Source organism: Diadema antillarum, unplaced genomic scaffold (genome assembly GCF_040938485.1).
Source record: "Diadema antillarum isolate AM-2024a unplaced genomic scaffold, OU_Dant_1.0 seq00000299_RagTag, whole genome shotgun sequence".
Lineage (NCBI taxonomy): Eukaryota > Metazoa > Echinodermata > Echinoidea > Diadematoida > Diadematidae > Diadema > Diadema antillarum.
This window is the reverse complement of record NW_027271322.1, coordinates 152,246-173,330: the sequence shown is the minus strand read 5'-3', so window position 1 is coordinate 173,330 and position 21,085 is coordinate 152,246. Positions and strand designations below refer to the sequence as shown.

The following is a 21,085-nucleotide window of genomic DNA, read 5'->3' as shown; positions in this document are numbered from 1 at the left end:
AGACCTTTGGCACGTGCAAGGTTAAACTCAAATCAATCATGACTGAATGTAATTTGAACACACTGCTGCACTCGGGTGAATATTGGGATGTAGTTGCATGAGTCAATTTTGAGCACCTATACTAGTAACCACATCTCCCTGAATTCCTCTCTTGCATCCTGGAGAGTCATTGTCATGGTATCACTGTTGAATCATAAATGTATTGGCAAGTTACATCTCATTCAGGACTTAAAAGATTTCAGCAAAACTCTGCTTATTTTGGAAAACATAATATCCTGGATGATGTGACTTTACCGCTGGACAAATACAAACATGTGAATCCCGGCTCTTTTGCACAAAATGCACACATCATCAGTAATGAATGCATCTAAACACATTGGCAGCTTAATTACATAGAGGTCTCTATTTTCTGCATGCACGATGATTGAATATTTCCATCCACAGCAATACATCTCTCATCGCTTCTTGTGCATTTTGCCACCACACCTCCATCCAGCAACGTGCCATCGTTTCATTCCAGAATTTTTGCTGGGGTAACTGGAGCCCTCTGTTCGTTACTCCTTCTCCTCGTCCATCTTCTCCTCCTCCTTCTCCTTCATTTTCTTCTCTTGTTCCTTCTCCTCCTCTTCTCTCCAGAATGTGTAGTTGATGTGGAGATGCTCCATTAGCTCAGGACTGTCAGTGAAAGCTGGAAGGGGTGGGGGGGGGGGTGGTGGGGGACGGAAACAAATAGACACCTTCACCATCACAGTACAGGTCAGAGAATGAATGAATGAATCAAATACTAGTATGCAGCTAAGTTTGTCAATCCTATATTGGCATACATTACATCCTGTTTGGTAATTTATTTACAAAGTGTCATGTGACCAAGCATAACATTTCTATGTTGAAGACAAGACGACGTTGACGTCATATTCATGGTATAGTCATTGACAGCGTGTATAAAGTGTTATCTGTATCAGTCTCGTGGCCTCATTTTAAAAGATGTGTTTGAGGATATAAAACCAATATTTCATGCACTATTTTCAGCTTCTAGTAGAATTATGGCTTCCTCTGTGACAGAAATTGCGCTATTTTCTTTGAGGCCGTGTTCCATGGCAAAAAGTGCTATTTCTGTCACCTCAGAATACATAATTTCAACTACTGTAAAAGTGGTTTCTTTCGTGGTGGTTTTATTTTCGCGCTTTTCGCACTTTGAGGTTGAACCGCGAATTTAACATCACGCGAAAATGTTTTGAAAAATCGCGCAAAATTAACCACGCAAGGAAATGTTTTGAACTCGCCACTTGTTACAACGCTATTGCGCACATGCACACACGAAGATTCCGCGCATTGAGTGTATTGATGGTAAACACACACACAGCAATACCGCGCAATATAGGTCAACTCCTGTGCACGTGCCCCACGCTAAAGTACTCAAGAGACTGGATTTCAGGTAAGCCTGCATTTAGTTTTAATTTCTATTTAATAAATAAAAGAACAAGAGACCCGCGGGTCTAGCGCTCACCTGAGTATCGCAAGTTCACCTTTCATGCAGTCACTAATCTAAATTATTCACAGCTCTACCAAAATTTGACGAGGCATTCTCAAGTGGAAGATGAAAATGTACAATAAGGGCCCAATTTTTTCAAGATTCCTTAATTTGGGGGAATTGGGGCCCCCTGGGGCCCTCTGGGTGGGGCATGGTGCCCAGTTTGATAAATTGAGATCCTGACCACCTAGGGATGCTACCTGCCAAGTTTGACAAAAATCCATCATGAGGTTTTCAGGAAGAAGATGAAAATGTACAATTCAGGCCCCCATTTGGACCCTTCCAACCACCCCCCCCCCCCTACCCCCAAGAGGGGCACCCCTGGATCTCCTATGAACAAACTTGAAACTACAGTCATTAATGTACTCACTCATAGTATTATCTCAGCTCTATAACTTCTGATTCTAGAGAAGATTTTTAAAGATTCCTTCATTTGGAGGGTTTGGGCCCCCTGGGGGCCCCCTGGGCGGGGCATGGTGCCCATTTTAACAAATTGAGATCCTAACCCCCTAGGGATGCTACCTGCCAAGTTTGGTGAAAATGGGTCATGGGGTTCTCAAGAAGAAGATAAAAATGTACAATTTAGGCCCCATTAGGACCCCTCCTCACCCCCCCCCCCCCCCCCCCCCCCCCCCGGGTCCCAAGGGGGGCACCCCTGATTCTGCCATGAACAAACTTGAAACTACAGTCATCAATGTACTAACTCATAGTATTAACTTAGCTCTATCACTTCTGGTTCTAGAGAAGAAGCTTTTTACAGATTCCTTAATTTTGGGGGGTTTGGGCCCCCCTGGGGGCCCCCTGGGTGGGGCATGGTGCCCATTTTAACAAATTGAGTTCCTAACCCCCTAGGGATGCTATCTGCCAAGTTTGATGAAAATCGGTCATGGGGTTTTCAAGAAGAAGATGAAAATGTAAAAAGTTTACGCACGACGCACGACGGACGACGGACAACGGACGACGGACGACGGACGACGCACGACGCACGACGGACGACGCACGACGCACGACGGACGCCGGACGAAGGGCGATCGCAATAGCTCACTTGAGCCTTTGGCTCAGGTGAGCTAATAATTGGATTATAGTTTGTGTTTTCACGTGCAAAATAAAACAGATTTTTGCTGACTGTGAATTTACAGATTTTGCCGACCAGGAATTTAAACACATGCGAAAAAGTTGGCACCGATGGAAACCGCGAAAGTATCTGTACGCGAAAGAAAGCACTTTTACAGTACTAGTTCTCAGTGCATGGTACAATGGTTTACTCCTCTACTTTGTATCGTTGTAATATATATGAGACTTGAAAGTCCCCCAGGAGTTATATTTTCCCTTTGAGACAACAGTTTCCCGAAGCACTCAATATAATCTCTCGAAGAAAAGATGACTCCCGCGGGGATGTCAAGTATTATATTGCAACTCCAAAAAGGCAATATCTAAATGATAAGGTATGATGTAATCTGTTTTCATGTTTACATAAATACTTTTCCAAATCTAAATTATTGAAGCACCCATGAAGCAGCTATAATGGCTGTCTGGTGCACCATGTACACCTTATTCTTTGCCTATCAAACACAAAGACATTTGAACCGTGCCTCTTTCCCGTCTATCATGATACGTATGTTTTTTCAAATGACTGCATACAAAACTACTCATTAACAAACTTTTTAATGTGTTAAATCGAGGTCGTAACTTTTCCATTTAAAACAAATTCTGAAGCCGTTTGTAACTCCTTGTAAGCTGAGTTTGGAGTTCCAGACATCTTTCCAATAACACTTGTGGCACCTTTCGTGCAAATCCACTTTAAAAAAAAATGAAGTAAATTATCGCAGCTGCTAAAAATACTACTACTGTCACCAAAAGGAAATCAACATTGATTTGAGGTCTATGCATGTAAAACAGCATAAGTGGGGTTGATATGTCAGGGAGGATGGGCAATGTACTCACAGTCCCACGCTTCAAACATGTCCATGATGAAGTAGTCGATGAAGGAGATCTGTGATTTGGGGATGCTGCAGCTCGTCCTGTCAAACACCGGCATGACCACGGGCAGACCTCGTCTCTTCTCCTCGTCAGTCTTAAAAACAAAACGGGGGAGGAAAAGTAGTCATTTTGACCGTTTCATCATATGCACGAGACACAACACCGACTTCTTCCATCTATTTCTCAAAGAGTAGCAGCCCAATTGCTGAACCATAATCGGCATCTTTTGACATGGCCTCCATGCAGCACAGGGTTAGATATCCCATTAATTGATTGATCAATTAATTTTATCTACTCATTCATCCATTTATTCCTCCAAAGACTGTTTTTCAATCTGTCAATCTGTCAGTCAGTCAGAAAGCCAGACAGACGGGCAAACGGACAGATGGATGGTCAGTCTGTTGGTCAGTCGGCTGGATGGAAGGTCAGCTAGTCATTTGTTCAGTCAGTCAGTCAGTCCTTCATGGAGTCATGATGTATATCTTTATAACCGAGTAGTTTAATCAACAGAACTGGTCTGTGGGCTGACTAAAATCAATACCACATTGAATAGACGGTGGGACAATGGTTACATTCTGAGAGCTAATAACTAAAGACGGGCCAATAATGTTGGTACAAGTCTTAAAGAGGAAATCCAGTCCAAATATAAAATAGTCTGATAAAAAAGAGTAAAATTTTATGAGTTCAATGGTAAAAATTTGTTATGAAATTTTGAAGTTTTGATAATTTCTCCAAAACAGTTCTTGTACAGTGGGTATGAATATGCAAATGAGTGAGCTAACCATCTCATACCCTCACAATTTTCCACTGATCGTGTACAAAAAAGTGACGAAAATTCAATGTTTCTGTCATTGAAGTCTGAAACATGATGTTATTCCTGGTTGAATAGCTTCAGAATAGTGATCACTTAGATATATGAGGATTTGAGCCTCGGGTATAATTACGTTTGAATGAAAAACTGGAAATTTCAAAATTTTATGTACAAACCATATGGTAAGTTGTGAGGGAATGACATGCTCACTTTGCCATTTGCATATTCATATTGACTGTTCAAGAACTGTTTCCCCAAAAATAGCGAAACTTCAAAATGTCATAACTTCCTTATTTTTCATCTGATTTCGATCAAATCTATACCATTGAACTCGTAATATTTTACTCTTTCTTATCAGAGTAACTTATAATTGGACTGGATTTCCCCTTTAAGAGAAACATCAGCAACCCTCATCGCCGAACCGACTGACCTGATTGAAGTACTCCTGGGAGATGCGGCGGGCCCACTCGCGGCACAGCTCCAGGGGTCGGGTGGGGTTGGCCACGTCTGCACACTTTATCAGCATCCGCCGGATCAGGGCGCGGTTCTCCGGCGTCGAGAGGGCCACCGTGTCGGGGGTGCTCCGCCCGCCGCTCTGCTGTGAGAGGGTGGGATGGGAAGTATACCCTATCAACTCAACTCTAGGGGCTGTGTGTTATCTGAACTTGTTGCCTGTTTCTACCGATGCTGACTGCATTTAAGATTTGAAATATCCAAGTGATAGGAATACTGACAGCACATAATGGACACAAAAATCTTCAAACCTATTGATGCTTTACTGGTTTACACCAGACAGTTTACTCACGCATATCACACAACTGCTTGTGGACTCACGAGTGATGCTGAGTATTGTGCAGCAGATGTGTGATTTGTTAATAAAGTTTGCAGAAATTTGTGAGATTACACTATGAATACTCACAAATTTATATTTTAATATATTACATGTAGTCTGACTTCCTCATTCAAGGAGAAATATCTAGTGGGTATGTGTATACCATGCACTCGCGTGCATATATGAAGCATTGTTGCAAGACCTGCTGAAAGCAAAGATTTAGCTGCATACAAATCTGGAACAGATTCGACACCAACTGCACACAACATGAAATGCGACCTTTTTGTCTAGCTCATAATATTATTTTCTACCGTAAGGATAGAGAATGAAGCACGCTCAATGACACCAGGATAATATATTTCTCCCTCTCCTCCTCCATATCTCGATGCCTATATATCATCTATCTCTCTCTCTCTGTCGCCTCAAACACATACCAAGGAGGAGGAGTCATCTCCTTCACGAGCGCCAGGTTTGTTGATGCAGTTGACAAATTTGGAGAGGTGCTCAAAGTGCTTCGTCATCTCCGTGGCGAGGATCATGTCAATGATGGAGTGACGCAGGGCTCGGAAGTCATCCCTGCAGAGACAGAGAGAAAGACAGAGTCAGCCAGTGAAACACACAGGCAGACAGATTGATAGATATTTGGTGGTCAGCAAACCAAACATGCATGTAGACAGACATAAATATATATAGATTTATAGACAGATACATTGCAGATAGATAGATTGATAGATAGAAAGATAGATAGATAGACAGACACGAGAAGAGTAAAACAGACAGATATAAATAAAGAAAAAAGAATGGAAAAAGTGAGCCAGCCAGCAAACCAGACCGACATGTAGATAGATACATAGATAAATAGATTGATAGACAGATAGATACAGTATAGATAGGCATACAGATAGATAGATAGTTAGACAAATATATACATTGATAGATATATAGATAGATAGATAAATAGAAAGATAAAAAAAAAAGAGTGAGAAGGACAGACAGACAGACAGACAGAAATATATGACAGCACACCAGCAAACCAGACAAGAAGAAAGATGTATATGAGAAAAGGACACAAAGGTACAGACAGGAGAGGTGTAAAGAGGTATTCTTACAGCCTCACACCCCTCAGATATGAGAATTCTCGGTGGGGATTGGACTGATGAATGCACAAATGCCATACCCACAAGCTTCATTCTGAGGCATATGCGGTGATTGCAGTACTTTCTAACTCCCACCTCTTTCATATCTACATTAGACAACTACAGGACCTCCATCAAGTGGAGAATTCTGTTCATCATCTTTCAAACTGAAACCTTCACACTCAGGTCACATAGTTTCTTGGGGAGGACTGAATGTGAATCATAAAACTAAAGATATCCAAAGTGGGGTTTTTTTGGTCTTTTTCTTAAGTTCATATCATCCACAGTATCTTAAAATGACATGCTTGGATGTTTTCTGCAAGATGATACCACAGTTTAGGACTCTAATCTTAATTCATGGACATGAAATGGGAGTAAATTGGTAAGTGAGCTTTATCGGATAGACCTCTATGCAAATGTTCATAAAATATATGAAGAAAGATGGGATTGTATGAATACAATCCAAAAGTATCACCTATCATCAGATTGCAAGAAAGATGGTCATCCAAGAAAGCCTTTTTTGTAAGACCAATTTTTCTCAATTCAATCATTTGGAGTAGAATTGATGCCTGCATGAGGTAAAAGAGACTAACTACTCACCTGTCTAATTCTTTGAAGATGTTGCACCGTTCCTCCTTGGTTGTAAGTTGGAAAGCCAGAGCTGAATGGTGACTTTCTAGCACAGCTCTGGAAAATGGAAAATGGCACATGAAGAGTGGCAAGTCCTGACATCAATTTGACGGAGAACCACCACCAATAACAGTAAAATGATCACATGAATTGCGCATTTTCTCTCTCTTTGACCATCCATTCTACTTCTGTATATTTTGCAAAAGATGTTTTTAAAGTCTACAAATTTGACAAAATGTGCAGATGAATAACACACTTTGTTACTTTCATAAAGTCTGCACCACTAAAATTGTACAAAGTTATTCTTCTTTTCAAAGTCACTCGTCAACTAAAAGCTTTGCATCTCTTTCCTGTTGCCCCATCCCAACAAACCCAATCCCCAACAACCTACGAAGTCCCCCCTCCCCCTCCCCCCCCCCCCCCCCATAAAAAGAAGACAGAAACTGAATGGTAACAATCTACAGAAGATAGACAACAGACAGTGCTAACTCACGTGTCATTGTAGAGGATAGCCAATTCACTGCCGGCATTACAGAGAAAGGAGTTTGTCTTCCCTGGGTGATCCACGTCGTGCACGGCTGCAGCGATTAGAGCGGCCACCTGGTCTGCTGTCTCGAAGCATGACTGGAGAGGAGATGCCCACCAAAAAAATGGAGATGAACATTTCATCGAAACTTCTCAGAATTAGCGTTTTATCCCTTCATATGCATAAAACCAAGGAGGACCACTTGTTCCCTTTTGAATGACGCTTTGCATTTTCTACCCTTTGGGATGACTCCCGCCAACTCTGGTTAAAGTCTGATTATGCATTCTCAGTAAAGTGATGGACAGTACAATTTTTTGCTTCTTGTGGGAATACTCCTGTCACTGTCAAGAACAACATTTATCATCTACCTACAAAGGTATATATATACATACACTGTATATATCATATCTACACACAATACCACTTGGTAGAGAGTGCTACTTCTTTATGTACAAGACAATACAGGAGACAATGTACAGCTTGAATAACTTGGCTGGGAATGATTCTGGCCAAGTTTAGTTAAAATCTGGCTGGGCATGTGAATGAAGTACATGAAAAATGCATGATAAGGTTTACAACACACAGTAAATTACAAACAGCAAACTAAAAAATTATGAAAGCAAAGGACGAAAAATGGATTTCAAAGGGTCACTGGAGTTGTCAGTTCATGTGGGGTAATATAACAAGAGAGAACGTGTTACCATTTGGAAGTTGATGTGGATCTGGCTTGTGGCATTTCTTACCTTCAACTTGTCCTTCCCCAGGAAGTAGGCAGTGGCTTGCAACACATCGGCAGCATGTGTGGAGTTGTGATAGGGGTTGCTGGAGTGGTAGTTGCTCTCGATGACTTGCAGCCAGTTCCGCAGCACATTCTCCGAGATGCCCAAGAAGTTGCAGACGCCGTATCGAGAGAACACTTTCAGACCAGTGAATAAGAGTGGTCTGGAAAAAACAAATTACGAGCCCACGCACGTGGCTGTTAGATTTTACACATCCCCCAAAAAGACATGCATATTTAATGACAACTTTGAAATGGGGTATAATGATGCTTTTGACAATTTATGTTACCACCACTACCTCAGAACATACATCTGAATAAACTGTGAGGAGATAGAATAAGAGCTTTGCACATAAGTGAAAACATTTCATTGCTAGTGGTCTTGTCCACATGCTGGCCATACGCTACATGCAAAGGAGGTGAGATTATGCAACCACGCGCAACATGCAGAGGTCAAGTGGGATCATATTTTCAGTGTCGACTTGCCAACTTCCAGGAATGCAGCTGTTGCGCATCAGACATGGGGAGAGCATATACTCGGTAACTGCATCTATTTTTCCCCTTTTATCATGACTAAAGCATTGTCACTTCATAACAGAAATGTATTTTAAGAGCTTATAACTTCATATTCCTTTTCCCAAAAAACAACTGCTGAAAAATCCACAAAACTATGGTAGTTTGGAGATAGAAATAGTGCTCCGTGTTTTTTATGTATGATCAAATAGAGCTCCAGTGCACAGTGTTGGCGACGCATTGCTTCAAACATGAAACAGCGCTGCTGCTGCTGTTTTTACAGTTACATGCAAAAGGGAGAAATGTATACCTGTGTTGAGTAATCCTCTCCACCTCAAGGATCTGAAATGACCACAATGCGTCGTCCTCTAGGAGGCGCACCACTTCGGGCGGAGCTTGACTCAGGTGGGTCAGGGGCGAGGACTGGCTGTTGTTGGAGGCCACGCCTGTCCGGGTAGGGCAGTAAAGAAGCAAGAATGCGATCATGAAGACATCCATTTCACAATGGGCATGTTCCAGATAGTGATTCAGCAGTGTCCTATGACTTGACACACACTACAATGTATCTGCAGCTTCACTACTGCCTGGTCATACCAAAGAGCTTCTTTCTGTTAGTTTTTTTTTTTTAATTCTCTTGTGGCATGAGATGATATAAGTGATCTGGTCCTGTTCTCTTTTGATTCTCAGCCATGTTCATAACCCCTCTCTGATGTACCTCGACATCTTTCCTTACGCTTCTACTTCTGCTATTCATGTTTTAAGCTTTGTTCTTTGGACAGGTAAACCTCTAAAATGTTCTCGTGTGATATATCGGAAACACATATCCTGAAGGAGTCCTATTCACGAATATCAAGGGTATAGATAATGTGTTCTGCTCCACACCATGTCTGGCATCCCATAGTTTAATGTGTGGACCACTGTAAAATCAGAAATTTCCATGTGAATAAAACTTTTGCAAATTTTGTAAGGACCCAAGATTTGCGAAAGTAAAATGCACGCAAAAGCGTTGGTCAACACAAAGCATTGAATGCTTGCCAGTGGTGATCCACAAAAATTTCATGCCACCAAAAAGACTGTTGACTCAAAATTGTGAAAGTTTTATGCTGTTAATGTTTCTTGTTTTGCAGTATTTCATACGTACCAGGTGATAAGGTAATTTGATTTTTTTTCTAAATCTTTGCTCTTGCTAACAGTATAGTTTGTGCTAATCACCATACAAGTTTGTTTTGTTTTGTTTTCTTTTTTACAGTGTTATAATACTATTTTGTTATATCCCCCCTTGCCATTATGCTGTATCTCTCTTTCAGGTCTTTACACTCCATGTTTACTCTCATTTTTTAAAGAAAAAAATGTGACTTGAAAGCATCTTTAAATATTGCAAAGTCATCACCAGTTTTAATGGTGATTTATGGTTTAGCCAGTGTTCTGTAAAACCCTCCCGGATGAGGGGGGGGGGGGGGGATTATATCCCTTTCATTACGAGCTAGATCTAGGCACCACGGTGTCTCCTCTCCCATCCATTTCCATTTGATTTTTCTTACAAAAAAAGAATACTTCACAAGTTGATTAAACATAACATATAAAAAGACAGATGATGGAACAAATATCTGATGAAGATCGACAGGAATCATGTTGGGAATCTGAAACTCACTCTTACAGAGGGCCACGTCTGAACCAGACATCTTTCTCTTCCCTGAGAATGCTCCATGCTGCGGGAGAGACATGACGAGACAAGAAAAAAAAAAAAATCAAAAAGACATGAAAAAAAAGAAAAAAAAAGATGAGATGAGGCATGAAGCTAAAACCATTATCGAAAGACATCTGTCAGATCTTTTTCACAGCGTTTTACCCTTCATTTGATTTTTTTTCTGCTAATTGCATTATACATCTACTACATCAGGCAGACGTTGGCACGACAGCAGTTGCAAGTAATGGATTTTATATGTGAACAAGATGTCACTCATCACTGCTCACCCACCCACCAAATATACCTTCTGATCATTCACCACTGCATCTGTCTGTCTTATCTGTATTTCTGTCTCTATTGATGTCGCTATTTCCACAACTTTGTCTCGATGTTCTTATTTTGAATCTCATCATGTCACTAGATATGTCTCAAGATATCTGTCTTTGCCAGGGCCTTGCAACCATTTAATCCATATTTGATCCATGCCAAACTATTCATACTTCCTATCATACACCCTTGCTCAAAATACATAGCCACACATGCAATTATAAAAGAAAATGAAAAGAAGAAGAAGAAAAACCTCAATCAATCTTTGCACTGTTAATGAAACTTCTGCTGCAAAAACTTAAGAGTAAATTAGATTGGGTATTTTCCAAAACGTGCAAAAATCATTTTGATATAATATCATGCTGTATATGCCCCTCAATTCTGATTGTCACTAAATAGTGTTTACATTACTGTAAACATAGAAATATTCATGGTGTGAAAATTTTCGCGCAATTCACCGCAATCAGAAGCTGGCATAAAAATAAAAGGACACGAATGTTTTTGCATGCCATATGTTCCAGTAATCAATATCCCGATTTCACGGAATTAGAAACATGTGAAAGTCATCTTACCAAGTTGAGCGCGAAAATTTACTCACGTGAAAATATCCACTTTTACGAAAGGAAGGTTAAACAGCAGCATTAATTGTAATTAGTAACAGTAATTAGGGCTCACAGCAATCCAGGCAGTAACATTTATCGAATTCACAGATTGATACTTGTATTAAAGTAGATTAGTATTGCCACAATAATAAGAGTGGCATCACACTGTCTCGAAATTGACACAAGATGGCCATAAGAATATTGAATTCTCAATTTTGTGCGAAGATGGCCCTGAATTTGGTCAAAATCAAATCAACAGCCTATCTATAAAAAGGCGACACAAAGTTATGTGAATCTTTATCAAGAAGTCTACCCATAGGACACACAAGGGAAACACATTGGCCCGAATTCACGAAGGTGGTACAAATGAAACCATGGTTTAAACCATGGACAAAAACCATGGAGGGCCAAGTGTCGCATGGAATATTTCGTTACGAAATCAGTCATTTCGTCGATGAAATGATTATTTTGTAACGAAATGACATTTTGTAACTAAATTAAAATTTTGTCCACGAAATGATAATTTCGTTAACGAAATGGTCATTTTATCGACGAAATGACCAATTTCGTAACGAATTATTCCGTGCGACGCTTGGCCCTCCATGGTTTTTGTCCATGGTTTAAACCATGGTTTCATTTGTACCACCTTCGTGAATTCGGGCCAATGGGTACATGAAGGTCTTGCCGCCTCTCACAACATTGCTGCTGGAGCCTGAGAAACTCCCCAGGCAGTCATTTGGTGGCTTAAGATGCCCTCACGAATAACCCTGTGTTCACATGATCAGAGTCTAATTTGAACATTTCCTTTATCATGTATCCATCTTTGCATAATTTTGGGACAGTGTAACAACTGCATATCAAATATCTTCTGCTAGGGAAATCAACATTCAGAAAAAGGGTCACTGACTTCCAAGCTAACAAAGGGATGGTATAGTATTGGTGGAGATACTTATACTTTAAGATACTTAAAGAAGCCACTTATGGAATTTTACAGAGCATACTATTTTAAGAGGAATTCAAAGTTTATTTAATGAAAATCAGTTTTGAAATGGCTGAGATATCGAAATACAGAGTAAAACAAAGCGATCAACCCACATGTTATTTTAATTGCTTTGTTTTGGATATCTCAGCCATTTCAAAACTAATTTTCATCAAATAAACATTGAATTTCTTTTGGAATTACATTCTCTTTCATATTTCATGAGAGGTTTCTCATTATCTCATCTAAAAAAGTTCGATACTTGAAGCCAGGTCTCACGAAACTATGCCATCCCTTTAATCTTTGAATTCCATTCTATGAACACATTTTATAACCATGAACTTCAAAACTTGTATGCAATGTTCTACATCGAATCAGATTTAAAACAATAAACTGCACTGACAGTACATCATTCTCTCAGATTGTATCCATACATTTCACAGCAGTTTGTACAAAAATGTTCAATTTGTACTAATATATGCGATCATCACGTACTCATTAATCAGAATTCCGTCAAACAAAAAATCACTACAGCTAATAGTAGCTAACTTCTTTAGGGCACACTTCACTCATTCTTTTATGGTAGCTGCCAGCACTGTTGATTCTGACTCATCTGTTGATTCAAGTGTCATGTTTCGGATGGCAGTAACTGAACAGTGATTCGACAATATCTCTTCATGCCATTCCAGTCTTGCTCATGATTTCCTCTCATCAATCCATCCATTCATCCATCCATCCATCAATCAATCAATCAATCATTCAATCATTCATTCATTCATTCAATCAATCAATCACAAATAAGCATATCGATCAAAGAGTCAGCAGATAAACCAATTGATGTATCAACCAGTCAAATGCTCAATCATTAGTGCACTCACTCACTCACTCACTCACTCATTCACTCATTCAATCTTTCACTCATCTATCCATCTATTTTCAATCCATCTGTCCATTCATATAATTCTATCATTCCATCAATTTTGCCTGCAGGCCTGAACCATGATTTCTTACCCGTTTTCACATTTTCTCACTTCTCAGCATTGAATTTACATATTCATGATAGACTAAGACTATTCATGACATCATCTTATCCTCTCACATTTAAAGTATATCACCTACAATCTATGCCTTCTATGAATGCATCTCTTGCTTGCACAAAAATACAACTCACAAACAAACAAAAAATAGTTTCACTAGATACTTTCTTTCTCTATATATTTCTTTTCTTTCTTTCTTTCATTCCTCATATGGAATGAATTCCTCTTCACTAGCACTCCTATAAATGTACTTCACTCAGACATTTTTTTCATTGCACACTGGAGCACACCAAAATAGGAAAGACTGCAGCTAAGTATGTATGTATGCAAGCATGATACATGAGGCAGAACGAGGCAAGAATAATTCAAATTCAAAGGATGTTGAAAAGAGCTGAAGGCAGCATGTTCATCATGTGGCTAAGCATGCAGAGACTGGGGGAAGCATGCACTGAAGTATGTAATTGGATGTCATAAAGCCAGTTAAGAAAAAGACCAGGGCGAAGGAGAGATTCACACGCCAGTACACTTCATTGACAACTGCAAATCTGACGGTGGCAAACTGCAGAGGCAAGCCTGACGAATGCAGGCTGACGTGCAGGCACTACGAAAACAGTGTTCTACACACCAAGTGCACATCACTGAATGGTTAAAGTTATCCTGCATATCATCCCGCATAAATTCAGATGTAAGCACTTTATGCTCTCTGCGTGCAAGTACTGTATACGCCACATATTTAGCGAGTCGGGACTTTTTCGCGAATCGGGACTTCCTAACAATTCTGCAAGTGGTTAAATTCACGACTGTGGAGTACAGCACCAAACGGAGACATGTTTGCGTGCACGTCATGTTCATGTCAGGGCCAGAGTTCATATATTCGTGTGTTTTTTAATTCGCAAATAGCACCCAAATTGCAAACTTCGCGAAAATAAAAACCTCGCAAAATATTCAGCGTATACAGTACATCTGCCACCTCAAACATTATTGTGGGGGAAGGGAGCAAATCTTTGCAATTGTCAATGAAGTTTCCATGAGGGTGAAAGGATGTTAAAACACACACACCAATATGAAGTAGCATCCAAGTAAGCAGTTAGTATACCTCTTTCAGCGAGGTCAAGCTCGCATTACGACCCTGTTTGATGATGATGGCCATGGCGACGGTCCAGCCATGATGCAAAAGAGGGTGTGCATTCAGGGATGAGGCACAAGGTGATGGGTGAGGGGACATTAGATTTGAATATTGCATGATGTAAAAGAAACACAAAAAAAATGACTTGACCAAAAACTAAAAAATATACACACAAAAAGTAACAAACACATTTTTCTTTCTATTCATAATATAATTTGTACAAGATGTAATGCAAACAAATGACAGCAATGTGATTTGATATTGGTGATGTGCAGTACGTGTGTACATACATACTGCATATCACCAGACTATTGCTATGGTGACGAGTGTTACATACTGTGAGTACGACCACACTGTACATAAAGAAAGAGTATAAAGGTGTATTTTTTGCATAGAGAGTGGTTGGCAGATTGTGCCCACGCCTCAACTTCTCACAGGCGACGGAAATGGTAAAGTGCAATGTCCACTGATGATGACGTCATGGCAACGGCCATACTTCTAACATCCCACGTGCCCTTGTCAGCTCTGGGATGAAGTCCATTTCTGTTTCATCCCTTCTTCCTCTTTTCTACCTCTCTCTCTTCCTCACTCTTCCTCCCTCTATCTCTGTCTGTGTCTCTCTTTACCCATTGCTCGTTCTATCTATCTATCTTCCTATCTATCTATCTATCTATCTATCTACCTACCTATCTACTGTATCTATCTATCTATCTATCTATCTATCTACCTATATATCTACCTATCTATCTATCTATCTATCTATCTCTCTATCTATCTATCTATCTCTCTATCTATCTACCTACTATCTATCTATCTACCTATCTATCTATCTACCTACTATCTATCTATCTAATCTCTCTATCTTACTTTTGAGCATGTGCATTGTAACTTTACCTATCTCAGCTTGGCCCCAAAATACAAGAACTCTTATTGTCTCAACTACTGGAAAACAAGGAAAGATTGCATGCATTTCAACTTCGCGAATTTTGTGAGAGCCAAGATTTGAGAAATTAAAATGCACACGTAAGTTCTTGTCTACACTATTATGCATTGAATGCCAGTGGCAATTCACAAAAAAGTCATGCTACGAAAAAGGCCGTGGGCTCCAATTTGCGAAAATTTCATGCTGCGAATATATCTTGTTTTGCATTAATGAGAGATTCTCATTACGTCCTGTTAACTCAATGCACTAACTATCCCAACATTATACATTCTGAAAGGTTTCATCCACTATCTGTTTCATAGTCAACTCCTTATTCTGTCGTCATTGGGGACTATCATTAGCTTGTCATTCTTTTTTGGGTTTAAAAAATGATAAACATCCTTAGAATTCCTTGTGATCCTTGGATGCTTTGTGATATATATTTAAGGTAAACATTTGTCACGATGGGACCAAAAACATAACATCCTACTTGCCCTCCTCTTAACAGTTTCAACTCTTATCCTGTTCCTTACAGGAACCTGGTATACCAGAATCCCATAGCATCAACTCATACATGGCAGCCTGGTATACCAGGTTTGAAGAAGGAAAAGGATATCTAAAGAAGAAAATGATTGGTGAATATAAGTATGACATGAAGTTAAATATTTTACATATTGCTCATTTTCATAACTTTCTCCGTCGATTCATATTTTGTTCATTTGTACTGGTCTCTTGAAGATACAGAATAGTTATTGGGTAAGATGAGGTAAAAAAGAGTGCACAGTACGCCATTGATATCTTTCAAAGGAATTATCTCTACTTATTTAACACACCAACACTCTTATTGCGGATGATGCCCAAAAGGGAGATTGTGACATCCAAACGGGTGCAAAGCTTGGGTTAAAGAACCATCTCCATCTTCACCCACAGGTGCCATCACACTCGAAAGACAGATTCTTTAAGTGAGGTTTTGTCGCAAACAAAGCCCTGGAAGGTGGAAGTATAGTTATTTTGATGGTTTTAAAAATAGCTCACCATACATGGAGAGAACATATGACTTCAGTAGGGTAGGAGATTTATCAACTACAACAACGACAACAAAATCATGCATAGATATGGATGCATTATGCACAACAATTTAGAATCTCATTATTAGACTACCATTAGGTCGTTGCATAAGGTGTTCCCTAGCAAACACTAGACAGATGTAGTGCTTCAAACATTACTGGGATTGCATACAGCAATCTAAAATGAAATATTGTGCCTTGTTCAAGTTGCCTCTGAAAAACTAGAGAATAAAATCAGACACACAGAATTGCAGACACCTCCTCAAAATCAGATTTTATCATAAACTAGGAGGGCTGAAGGGTGATACATAAAATATGCTAATTTCTATTTCAGCTGCATTCTGGAAAAATCACTCGTTACCTGCTCTTCAACACAGCTTCTGCTCAAAATAAAACTATAATTTCAAATAAAAACATACTAACTTAAAATGGGCTTGTAGAATTTTGAAAGTTTTTGCCTTTGCCCAAACTATTGGGGTGAAGTGTGCACGGAAAAACTCCTGTACCACTGTTCAACTCTCACTTTTTCTTCTTCTTTTTTTCTTTCTTTTTTTTTTTGGGGGGGGGGGGGGGGGTTAAAAAAGCAAATGGCCGGTCTATCAAATTACAGCTACTGAATGCAGTCCCTTTTGACAAAATTACAATCAACATAAAGTATGCAACATTTTCAGCAAAGCAGCCATTGTTCACATTTACTCTTGATCATTAATTCTAAATACTATCATTATAACAGGACTGGAGAAAAAAGGAAGACCAGGGCATGGAATCCTTGTTTGGTTCTTGTTGTTGTTGTTTCCAATGCTGCCTACATACATCCAGTTCACACTATGTAACAATCACTTTCACACAAATCCATGCTCCTCCCAACAGCCAAACATAAAACGAAGGAGGCTACATCTTTTATGTCATCTCTCAGTATTTCCTTGAAAAGTAGCAAGACAATGAATCATATAACTATGGTTTAATGGACAAATTTATTATCTTTTTCCGCCCAAAGACTAATAATGCATATTCATAAAATTACTTTTAACATGTAGCTGTATATTTTACAATGATATGGCCTTGTGGAAATCACACATTAATTGTCAGGATGTAGGGTTACTGCACAGGCCATTATGCGCTAAGTGACTTGATTTGATTGGTGTTTGGGCTTTCAAGTGCCGAGAACACAGAGCCGTTCCAGTGGGGGGAAAGGATGTTATCATTCAAACAGCCTCAAACCAGCAAGCATGATCAAGGTCCTTGAGGATAACACTCATATTGGAGCATTAATGGGTTTTAGGTACAAACAGGGGTCGCATTCACACAGATCACTTGCTGCAGATGCTTATGTGTCGCATGGGGAATAGGCACCGGTACAAAAAGATTCTTTCTTTAACTATACATACAGCGCGCACTATTTTGAAACTGCATAACCAGAGGAGGGGATATTTTGCCTTACCCCAGATTTCGGCCATTCGTACACCAACTGTGACTTCAGTCACTGTGTTCATGTCCCATCATATACATTGTATTTTACGAGGACACATAGTTAAATTTGTTATTTCTATTCTTATTCTTCAATAGTCTGATTATGCAGATTTGATGTTTTTTCAAAGAATGCTAATTTCATTTTTAGTTTCTACCATTTATGAAGTAAATGTAATCAAATTTTTGTTTACAGTTTGTCATGTAATCTATAATATAATTCAATCAAATTGTATCTAAATTTGAGATTTTTAATTGTGATTAATTTTGCAAATATGCTAGTTTTTCTTGCAATTCAGAATTTTCAAATTTTGATTATTAGGGCAGAAATCTTATGTGTTTCTCTGTTTTTGACTCTTGTTTTTTCATTGTTTTGTTATGTAGAATAGTTAGGATCACCACAACTGATGTCATCTGAGGAAAAATAAAAAGAAACACATTCATTTTTGTTGTAAAATTATCATGAAAAATGTTCATGGGGCTATTTTGCCCCCCCTCCCCACCCCTCTTTGGGCAAGGAGGGTTAAGCTGCCATTTCATGAGTTTATTTTTCTGATTTCACGGCGAGGTATAGGGGATGTGGGAATGGGTCAGAGGGAGATAAGGAAGGGCACATACACATGAGTGGGTAAGCGGTTTGGGCATGTGAGTGTGACCACAATTAATGTCATTGAAAATGAGGATCCCAAATTATCACATAAAATGATGGATACTACACCAGGAAAACATTTGACAAATTACCTTTTCTTTTCATAATGAAAGAAAACCATGAAAGCTATGGTGTAGTGTCAATGATAGCCGATTGTTTGACAGTTCCTTGGAAAAATTCAGAGGTTTCTTCTGTTTGTTTGTTTGTTTGTTTGTTGTTGGTTTTTTTTGGGGGGGTAAATTTTTTGAAATGATCAATTCTTTTTTTTAGTCATCCTTACATTGATCACACAGTTAAAGACAAATTAAAGAGCAATATCACTATGAATCTACAGGACCCATATGTTTTGCCTGTGCACTGAGCACTGGACTACTGAACAACTTCTTTTGTCTTGCCTACATTATATTCAATGGTCAAAACTGTGCACTCTGCACAAACGTGATATGCATGCATGTGCCACAAAGCAGTGTGAGGTGATGTGTGCATACCGTGAAGGGTCATGAATGACAATACATGGGTCTTGCATGGTGGGACAAATACGGGCAACATTTCTATAATGGTGAATGGGTGATCACATTTGTGAGGAGTGAATTGGCAAAGATGAACACACACACACACACACACACACACACACAGTCTGAATATCAGCTGCAATATATACACTGTGGTGACAAGTAATGGTCAAATAAGCATTTTAAAGGGATAAGTCACATCACTTACCGCCATGAGTCCACCGACGAGGTCAGTTGTTATCTGGTCATCCTCCTTGACCTGTACCGGGTTATAGAGTTCCGATGACCGCAGGATGTCCAGGACTCGGTCCAAGGCCTGGACCACAGTGCTCGGGCTATTTTCTTGGGCAGTGTTTATTATGTTGATGACCTGAGAGACGCACAGAATCCAAGCAGCAAGTACACGTCAACTACCTACACTCTACTGCTGTGTACGAGATATGCTCAGAATATGATTGCTACAGACTTTTACCCCCAATGCAGAATTAGCCAGATTTACAACGCTTGCAAGAACAGTTGTAACAACAGGCCCCTTTGTATACCGCATGAATTATGTTCCTACCATAACTGGAAAAATGTGAGAAACAGTGCTTCAAATGCAGCTACCTCGATTTATACAGACCAGTTCGTTTTAACTTCGAATCTCTGACACAGAATACTGGATCAAGCCCTATACTTGTACGGTAAAAGCAGCACTGTAACATCTGATAAAACTAAATCAGCATTTGGTTTCCTGAGAAAAAAGAAACACACCATTATTTACTGTGTCTTCTTTTTTATATAATCACTGCAACCAGTTTTAAAATCCCACTGTCTGACACGCCCTAATGCATTTGGATAGAATGAGGCTGATATCATCCTTACACTGTACGTCAGAACTTCAACTACTGTAAGGATGAATTGCCCACATTTTATGACATGAAAGATGAGGTATTGCTCTATTAAATTCTCATAAGCCATGCATATGACTGCTAAACTCTGCATAACAACAACATAAAACCACACACTAATGTACAATAAAAATTACATGAAACCACAAACTGATGCACAATACAAAAATACAAAACAAACAAAAACAAAACACACTTTAATACACAGTAAGAGAGACTGCTGAGGCTAAAATATCTTTGCTTAACCTGGTTGTAGTTTTTTCATGTGGTTGCAAATATCACATCACTTTTTAACAAAATGGAAACTCTCAGGTCCTATAACTTTCCAGTTATTGCACCCAGTATTGACGGAAATCTTCTGTTTGTTTGTTTGTTTGTTTTTTAAACTCTGTATCAAAGTCAACGTGATAACAGAATGGAATAACTCTTTCAAGGGGAATGAAACCCCCATACACATGTGGATTAAGTGATTGCAGAAATATCAGTAGAACACATCAGTGAAAGATTGAGGAAAATTGGATATTCCATTCACAGTTTTAAATTCTTAAAGTTTTGGTACCAACAGCCATCGCTGGATAAGGAGACTACAATGACTTGTCATGTTGCAGTAGTACACTGATATGTAACAAAATTATAAAGAGAATTCAACATATTTTCATTTTTCTAGCATAATGACAGAGTACTTGGCATATCAGTTTCAGAAGGTGTGGGGAATTACATTATCCTCAGCAAAGATGACAGTAATAGTTGGAGGGCATGTGCACTTTTCGTTACAAAATTGTCAATTTTTTTTGATATCCCAAAGCTTTCAACTGACAGGAGGCTACACACAAACAGCTTACCCAGTTTTGGTGGTAGCAAAACTTGAAAAATTGATAACTTTTGAATTGATCGTCAGATTTTCTTTAATATTTCACTGACATGTTTTATAAATATTTCTGCATTCGCTCAGTCCACATATACATATTTCGGGTTTGTTACATTTCACAAGCAGAAGACACAAAACACATATATTAATATCAAATGCGAAAATATCAAATGGCAACCTGTGCTGCCATGAAAAAGAAAGAAAAACGGAGAATT

General features: G+C 39.2%; 1 protein-coding gene across 1 annotated transcript in view; it reads right to left on the bottom strand.

Moving 5' to 3' along the window:
* Positions 1 to 554: 554 nt before the first annotated feature.
* Positions 555 to 21,085, bottom strand: part of LOC139730239 (high affinity cAMP-specific and IBMX-insensitive 3',5'-cyclic phosphodiesterase 8B-like) — a 101,065-nt gene continuing 80,534 nt past the window's right edge. The window contains exons 10-19 of the mRNA XM_071641125.1: positions 19,321 to 19,482; positions 10,389 to 10,446; positions 9,048 to 9,183; positions 8,190 to 8,388; positions 7,414 to 7,544; positions 6,891 to 6,977; positions 5,589 to 5,730; positions 4,753 to 4,920; positions 3,476 to 3,605; positions 555 to 688 (exon numbers count right to left, since the gene is read on the bottom strand). Of these exons, the coding sequence (XP_071497226.1) occupies positions 555 to 688; positions 3,476 to 3,605; positions 4,753 to 4,920; positions 5,589 to 5,730; positions 6,891 to 6,977; positions 7,414 to 7,544; positions 8,190 to 8,388; positions 9,048 to 9,183; positions 10,389 to 10,446; positions 19,321 to 19,482 (1,347 nt within the window). The remainder of the gene's footprint in view (positions 689 to 3,475; positions 3,606 to 4,752; positions 4,921 to 5,588; positions 5,731 to 6,890; positions 6,978 to 7,413; positions 7,545 to 8,189; positions 8,389 to 9,047; positions 9,184 to 10,388; positions 10,447 to 19,320; positions 19,483 to 21,085) is intronic.